This window comes from Oryzias melastigma, linkage group LG19 (genome assembly GCF_002922805.2).
Source record: "Oryzias melastigma strain HK-1 linkage group LG19, ASM292280v2, whole genome shotgun sequence".
Classification (NCBI taxonomy): Eukaryota; Metazoa; Chordata; class Actinopteri; order Beloniformes; family Adrianichthyidae; genus Oryzias; species Oryzias melastigma.
The window spans coordinates 9,949,924-9,958,826 of NC_050530.1; the positions used below are offsets into that span (position 1 = coordinate 9,949,924).

At 31.9% G+C, this 8,903-nt stretch overlaps 1 protein-coding gene across 2 annotated transcripts in view; it reads left to right on the forward strand.

Annotated features, from left to right (window-relative positions):
- The first annotated feature begins 3,413 nt into the window (after positions 1–3,413).
- LOC112154316 (glucagon receptor) overlaps positions 3,414–8,903 on the forward strand; it is a 10,751-nt gene continuing 5,261 nt past the window's right edge. For both annotated transcript variants that reach the window (XM_024285169.2, XM_036216978.1), the window contains exons 1-5: positions 3,414–3,897; positions 7,221–7,295; positions 7,380–7,482; positions 7,786–7,896; positions 8,234–8,355. In XM_024285169.2, the coding sequence (XP_024140937.1) occupies positions 7,236–7,295; positions 7,380–7,482; positions 7,786–7,896; positions 8,234–8,355 (396 nt within the window). In that variant the 5' untranslated portion in view covers positions 3,414–3,897; positions 7,221–7,235. The remainder of the gene's footprint in view (positions 3,898–7,220; positions 7,296–7,379; positions 7,483–7,785; positions 7,897–8,233; positions 8,356–8,903) is intronic.

Below are 8,903 nucleotides of genomic sequence, written 5' to 3' on the forward strand. Positions count from 1 at the left end.
ATATATATATATATATATATATAATATTGCAGTAGACTTAATTTGATTAAATATGTATGTCTTAATAATTTTAAATGAGAGACAAGAACAATATAAAAAGGCTTAAAATTTTGTAGTGTGTCTGTTTATGGTTGTGGACAGGTGTCTTTTATTTAGATAACGAGTTCAAACAGGTGTCATTAATAAAGGTAACGAGTGGTAACGAGAAGTTACAAGTCTGAGAGACAGAAATCTTGCTCGTTTGTTGGTGACCAAATACTTATTTTCAACCATAATTTGCAAATAAATTCTTTAAAAATCAGACAATGTAGTTTTCTGATTTTTTTTTTTTTCATATTTTGTCTCTCATCTTTTAAGTGAGAAAATTGCACAATTAGTGGCTGACTACCTATATTTTTACTCCACTGTATGACTGGTGAACCTCAAGGTTTATAAAGTCTGCATGTAAAGCTTTCAAACAACAAAAAGACACACATTAACCTAATAAAAGATAATTTTTTTAAATATGTTTTCAGCTCGTTTCCTATTTCTCCGTAGCATATTTGCATCTTAATCCTGAATAATTTAGCGGCATAATCTGCTGTTTTGGTAAAGATCTGAAAGTAGAGTAATAGTCCAAGACAGAAATGGGTTAATTCTGGCCTCCTTCTTCAGAGAAAGTAGTTCTACTGTGTAGAAAGAATCTGGAGTCAAAACTAACTGATTTTATGTTTATTAATTAGCTTATTATTTCCATGTATTGTGGGGTAAAAAGCAAGATAAAGAATAATGACAATTTAAAATAAACTTTCTGAATACATTTTGCTTGATATCAAAGACTTACATAGATTTTATTCTGCAGTAAACATCTCAAGAAAAAGTTAAATAAGCCACAAGACCTGCATTCAACATAGAATTTCCACTTTTTAAAGCTAAAATCCATACATAAACATAAACATTGTCTTTAAGTTTAATACAAAATTTTTTTATATATAAAACAGCTTTAAAAATAGAGTTTTCTTTTCCATTTCAGAAAGTTCTACGTTGTTTTTAAACCTCTCAATCAATATCATCGTTTCCATGGTGAAATGCATATTGTTTCAAGCTGCTCATGTGCAACAGTCTACAAAAGCATTACAGTCACCACACAGTTTAAATGTTTTATATGCTGAAGCCTCACCAACATCTCAGTGAGTCTCAAGATGATCAAACACCAAGAGACGCATTTGTAATACACAGTGAAACCCCCCGTGTCCTGAGTGAAAACAATATTAACAAAAGTGCAAACGTACGACTCCATTTTACTTATGGGAGGTCTCAGGTGCTTTTGTGCTGGGTTAAATAAATACAATGGCTCATTGGGACCTGCACTTTAGATGTAAAGATGGTAGGTAATTGCTTTAAAATTAGACAGATCTTGCTGCGATTGCCTCAAGGGTTCAGTTTCTTTTATATTCACACAAAAGATACTGCTTTAAAGTTCTCTGAACCGCTTAGATCCAGCAGAATTTCAATAGAGTTAAAACGGATTTTTTTTTTTTTTTAGCTTTGTGTTAGCACAGAAATTATGTACATTACTTAGTAAAGGCAGAATTGCTAAAGTTCTACAACTTCTGAATAGTAAAGTTTAACAGTTTGTGAAGATTATACAGTGAATTAATGGATGTTTTCATTTTCAACAGTAGACTTAACAGCCTTTTCAGCTTCTACAGAATACAGCATCGTTCTAAGATTTCTAAACATGTGGAAAAGTTGCTCAAAAATATATATATATATCTATTCATGCTCTGCGATGGCTTACAGGATAGTGGTTTGCATGTGCTGCATGCTTGGGTGCTTCCAGGAATTCTGGGAGCCAAGGGCAAAATCTTGAAAAGGGATCCTCCAACAAGAATAATAATAATTATATATATATATATATATATATATATATATATATATATAAGGAGCACATGCAATCTCCACATAGCAAGGATTTGAACTTCTTGCTAACCACTACCCCCCAGCAGGCAGTAATAGTAGTAAAATGATTGCTAGAAATGTGATTTTCTTCCAATTTGATTCCATTGATATTGAAAATGTACCTAACACCTCACTTTAGTTGTTAATTGGCTTCTGTACTTAACTGTAAAAACAGATTTGATCTAATTTGATGTGTTTTTTTAATTAAAATTGATAATTTAAATATGTTCACACTGGTTTGCAATTTTATTACCGGTAAATTGTTGTTTTTTAATTTCTTAATAGTTTTCCACTCCAAACCCCAACAAATGAAGTTTTTCTTTTTTTTGGCATGAAAAACAGTTTCCGTACCTACAGAGTAAATGTTAGATTTAGTTGTTTTTGTGCATGAATATGGCTTAATTACTCTAAATATCTCCAGTTTTCTTCACACAAACTCCTGATGATGTGACTGATGAATGCAGGTTATTTACTTTGAGCTGGCATTTCTGTCTGCTTCTCCCATCTGATAGAGAGTAGCGGTAAATTCACTGAAAATGGAGTCATAACTCATGGAAGTGGAAGTTGCCTGGAGGAGAAAATGAACGGAGTGGTAATTGGTTGGAGGGCACAACTTATCCGTATCTTCCATCTAATGCTTCCATGTTTTGGCCCCCAGACTCACCACTAACACGAGCAGCAATAGATTTATTTTCCATAATCTCTCCGAGTATTTAAGAAAAGAGCTGCCAGCTTTTACAGACCCAGAAATGATGAAATAAATTAAATCCTCAAGCTAAGACTTTTAAGTCTTTTGAGTGTGGCACGTGGGGGTTCTATGAGTTTGGGGCAAGACTGGATACATAACCTTAAAAATTAAGAGAAGCATAATGACAGACTGAAAGCGTTGACATTCTCTTGACATTAATCCACAAATTTGCAAGCTGAATACAGATTTTTGTTTTTACCAATTATTGGTTGGTGGGTGTTTCCTCTTGTGGGCCTTCAGTCTTCCTCGAGTCCAGGATACATTTCTAAAATTTACAGGCAGTCTCAATCATCCAAACACCCCAAAATGTAGAACAGGGTTATTTAAAATGGTCTTCCTGCTGTTTTAACATGTTTTTTTTCTTGTGATGGAAGACATATATAAAGAAAATTAAGTTTAAAATGGCATTTTGAGTATTTCTTCATTCAAATTGTGCTGAATCAGGAAAAATACAGTTGGAAAAAGCCTCCAGTCGGCATCTGATTGATCAACTTGGAGACAATTAGACCCATGTACGTCTTTATTTTCCTCGACTGAGCTGGCGTCTGGCTCTAAACTGTAAAACCGTATAGCTCTAATATAATATTTCTTTTTTTTTTGCATCGGAAATGTTAGTTGGGATTGTGAGGGGCTGTAAACTAGTGGGAGAGAGAGTAATGATGGGAAATTAGTCCCGCCCACAATGCAACACAAGAAGTGAATTTCTGCTGCTCTGCAGAATCTATAAAAAACTACAGTTTTTTTTTTATTTTGCCTAAAAAAACTGAACAATCATAAAAAAAGAAAAAGATCCACTTAGAATACTTTTAAAATATATCAAAGAAACCATTTTTACTTGAGTCTGCTTAAAAATACTCACTATTTTTCTGCAGATATCCGTGAAAAACTAAAAAAAAAAATAACTTTTTTATAGGTTAATCCTCACATTTTAAAAAATATATATATTTCTAAACCAATAATTAAAAAAAGCAACACAGGTTGAAGAAAGACACTTTAATATTAATAGTGTGAGTTAATAAACGCAGTCATTAAAAACCCTCTGACTCTCTCCTGCATGTATGATTCTATGCAGCCACTGTGCACTCTAAGGCAGCGCTCAGTGCTCAGCGCTCAGCGCAGCTTTAGGTTCAGCCTCTCTGAATCATTCAGGACTAAGCTTCCTCAGCATCGCCTCTCCCAGAGCATCTCTACCACTGGATCAATCTGATGTAAGTGTTTTCTATTATTCTATTCATCTTGAGAACTGCTTACAGATTGTAGTTTGATAAATGTGATAATTGACGTGTTTGTCAGAGGGAATCTGCAGTCACAGTTAGAAAATAGAGCTTTGTTTAATTTATTCATTTGCTCATGTATAAGTGAAAGGCGAAGAATGCTAGATGATGTGGGAGATCATTGATGAGATAATACTGCAGAGGGACAATTTTTTTGTTTTTTTTCCTATATTGTTTTAAAGAAATGAAATGTATTTGCTCACATTGTACTGTTCCTGGTTTTCTGATCATCATTTCATTTTGATAACTTAATCTTTGCTTCAAATCAGCTTTTATGACATTTTTTAACTCTGTGAGTCTGACATGATAAATCCAACAATTTTGATTGTTCCGAGATTGTACTTAAGGATTAAGTTAATTTGATATTCTCCAAAAAAAATAATAAAGACTATTTTGTTTTTTTGCAGAAGCTAAACAAAAATCATGATGAAAATAAGAAAGATAGATTGGATCTTCAGATATTTGTTACAATTGGAGTTAAATAACATTTAAATGCAATTGACCTTCATGTAGAAAACAAAAAAGAAGCATCTTCTGCAAAAGTGCACTTTTGAATGCTGACTGTTTGAACAATAAAGATGCTGAAATGTGCTTAAGCCTTAACAGCAACAGTTCAGGCTGTTGGTAGTGGTGGTGGTGTAATGGTCTGGGACAGGGGTCTGCAACCTAAAACTCCAGAGCCAAATGTGGGTCTTGGATCCCTCTTTTGTGGCTCTCTAGTTGAAGAATCATTACATGTTTTTAATTTTAAAAATAAAATATTTTTCAGACGATACACTGCATTTAGCAAAGCAAAATTGTCAGATAAGTCAAACTTAATTCAACTAATTTGCAAACAGTTTACGCTCCTGACTACAATACCCATAATGCTCCAACAACCCATCAAGCGATTTGTTCAAAGTTGAACATTTTCACAGAAGTATGTGTACCACAGAAAGAACAACCAGAATTCATACACACTGAAGTTTAAGGCGGACTGTCTATTAATAAAGAAAATTTAAGGATTTTAAATGCGCTATATGGGGTCAAACCCGGTACTAGCATGATGTAAAGTGAGTGTAGATAAAGATAATAAAACACAGAGTAGAGGTCATATGAAAGGAAGTCAACTTTACCCGTTACATGTGGAAAATATTAGGTGTAAAGGTGTTGTTTAATATCAAATTTAATTTACAAAAAACAATTTAGATTAGAAAATTGTTATGCTAAATCACCTGATTACAAAACTAAAACAAAGCCTGATCATTCATGATTGTGAGACTGTTTTTCTCTTGTTCTTGCATATATTACTTACCCAAATATGGAAAAATAAATGTCATTATAAGACAATTGTTTTTTATATTCAATCTGGGTAAAAGTCAATTATGTACTGTCACAGACATATCTCTTTTTTAGCCCAGGTGAGAGTGAAGCTTGTTTTTAATGAACTCTGTATGAAAAAAAACCTCGGCTTTAATTTATTTATTCCGCCGCAGGCTGTGATTGTCAAATGTCATGTGAGAGAAATGCCACCAGAGTTTGGACAGTTTTCGCTTCAACAGACCCTTGAGGCCGGTCTGTTGAGAGTGTGGTCTCACCGTTGGGCTTTAGTTAACCTGGGGGTGCCAGCAAACTTCCCAAAATGAGCTGAGACAAAACCGATGACACAAAACAGCAGCAGTGTTTTTGATTTAACATTTTCCAACAAAAACTGTGTTCTGAATTAAAAAAAAATCCTATAACAAAGAAATTAGCGATAAGAAAATCAAGTTAAACTCTTAAAAATGTGAGGAATCAAGTTTTTAGGCAACAGATCCATGAAAAATTTAGTTCCTAAGAACTAAACTTTAAAAACTGGTGACTAGATTAACAAAAAACTTAGAAAGTTGAAAAAAAAAATCATTTTATCAAACAAAATGCCACATTAATTGTCTAAATACACGAAGACAATTTTAAAAAATCCTCTTCTGTCAAGAAATCTTCAGCATTGTAGAGAAATGATACGACTTAAGACGTATCATTAGAAGGATAAAACATTAAACACTATATTTTCATTTAGCACCTGGAATAACAAAGAAATTATAATCACATTAGCTATTCATAGAGCCTTCATAAAGTAAGTGTGAAAATGATCAATCTTAATCTTCTCGTTGAATAAGCTGTTTTTCTAAAAAGCGGTTCTTAAAGTTCCTGAATGTTGCTATTTGTTAAGGCTACAAAAATAATCTTGTAAGCAAAAGAAAAACAAAGTGAAAAAGACAGCAGAAGACGTGTTTACAATCCTGTCTATGGACAAAAACAAATTCTAAATCCTTTTTAATAATGTTGTGAGCACACTAAGCCAGTCTCTAAATGCAGTTTTTATACTGAAAAGTACCAAAGGCAGCAAAAGAACGAACATCGTGTTTTTCTTGTGTATTTTCATGGTTCTCTTTATTCAAAGTTATTTTTGTCAATGACAATTGAGAAAAATAAGTTTATCCTTTGATTTATTTATTTTTTTACTTTTATTTGTGATAAACACTCATCTGCAAGAACTAAAATGATTTTAAATGATTTTGTTTTATGTAAAAAATTGAAATAACGCTTTATTAATGAATAAATGAATGAAGGAATGAATATGTGAATGAATGAATGAAAGACTTAATTAATTATTAAAATAATGATTGAATGAACGAATTTAATAATGAAACAATTAAATAAAAATAATGAATGAATTAATAAATACATTTATGAATGAATGAAAGACTATATTAATTATTTAATTAAATGAATGAATGAATTAATGATTGAATGAATGAATGAAATAATGACTAAATGAACTTATGAATGAATGAATGACTTAATTATTTATTTAATTAAATGAATTAATTAATTAATGATTGAATGAATGAATGTAATAATGAAATAATGAAATAAAATAATTAATAAATGAATGAATACATTTATGAATGAATGAATGAATGAATGAATGAATGAATGAATAAATGAATGAATGAATGAATGAATAAATGACTAAATTAATTATTTATTTACATGAATGAAGGAATGCATGAATTACATGAAAAAATGAATTTAACAATGAATGAATTAATGATCAATTAATTAAATAAATGAGTTAAATGAAGAAATGAATTAATTAATTAAATGATCAATGTATTAAATGAATGAATGAATGAATGAATGAATGAATGAAAATTCATTGAACTGAATAAATTGCAATTACTGACCACAAAGTATATTGCTTTTATAACTCTTTTTTTCTGTTTTCCAAAAAGAAAAATTCTTCAATAATGGACAAGACGCTCAACCTGATCACTGCAATCTGCTTGGTATTTTTTAAACTTCTAAAGGTTAGTTTAATCAAATGAAATGTGCTTTTTACTTAATGTCTTGTTTACTTTGAAAAAAAGGAATATCTCCACATATAATTGCAGCCAGGGATGGTGAGCGGGAAAGTCTTGGAGGAGACTTACCGGAAATGGCTGCAGTATAAAGAAGACTGCGCCAGAATGATTGAAGATGAGCCATCGCCTCAGGGTATGGAGAACGTTCACTCATAGGTGGTATCAGAAGAGAGTTTTAAATACTCAGAACACACAATTAAACATGTACATCACGATAAACTGATTAAATATTGCATTAAGAATGACATTTAAGATAATTTATGGCTTTTTAATTACAAAACTCTAAAAACAGATTGGATTTATTTTACTTTTAAGAATTTATTCTCCTGTAAATACAATTTTTTTTGTCAAAGTTTATCTCTATTGTTACTAAAGACAAACATGTAGTGTAAATGACACTGTGACAGCAGCAGTCAAACTTTACTTTCTTTTCCAGGGGGCTTGCACTGTAACAGGACATTTGACAGATATGCCTGCTGGCCAGATACTCCTGCTGGCTACAAGGTCAATATCTCATGTCCATACTACCTGCCCTGGTATGACAAAGGTAACGGCAGCAGACCAAAATAGAAACGTGTTTCTGTCACTTCTCCCTCTCAACATTTCTGACATTGCACTGAAGTACAGTGTATTCATTTGAATGTAATGTGATCTGTACATGTCTTTATGTATAGTTTTTTACCTTGAAAACTGCTACTCATAGTAGTAATAGTCAAATCAGTTATTATAGATTAGAACGTCTGTTTAGTATAAAATAAAACCATTATTTTGCATGTTCTAATTTCGATTAATTACATGTATATTTGCATATTGGAGACACATGAAAACTGAGTGACACTAATTGGTAGCAGTAATGACTACAGAGCTGAACGTTTCTTCTCCAGTCTCCAAAGGCGTTGTGAGTAGAATATGTGGTTTTGACGGACAATGGGAGAAGGACGAGAGCGGGCAGGTGTGGAGGGACTTGAGCCAGTGTGAAGAGGAAAAAGAGGTGGCTTCTAGTGAGGTAAACCAAAAAAATTAATAAAAATAAAATATTAGAAAATATTGCTTTGTTTTGAACCTGTAAGACCAATGGTAAAAAAAATATATTTATTTTGAGGCCTTAAATTCTCTGTTTTTCTTTTTAGCACATGTTTTATATATATATATATATATGTATATATATATATATATTTTTTTTTTTCTCTTAACCCTTTTACTGGCTGCTCAACCTCAAAATATCTATTGTGTGTATTACTCCCAAGGTACGGAGCCCCTGAAGGGACGTACAAGAAAAAAAATTAATGCAAAAAAAAAAAAAAAAATTGAGGAAAATTTAGTTTTTTTCCTGAAACTTTAAAAAAAATCTGGATAGCTGTCTATGTGTTTTTATGGAGAAAAAAAGTTTTTTTTTTTTTTTGTTTAATTTTTATTTTATTCTCTGTAGGGGCTCCGTACATAGACAGTTATCCATTCTTTTTTACTTTAATTTTTAGAAAATAAATTCTGGTTAGTAACTGGTGGGCACCAGATAGTAGCTGGTGCACACTAGGGCTGGGAATCACTGGGTAC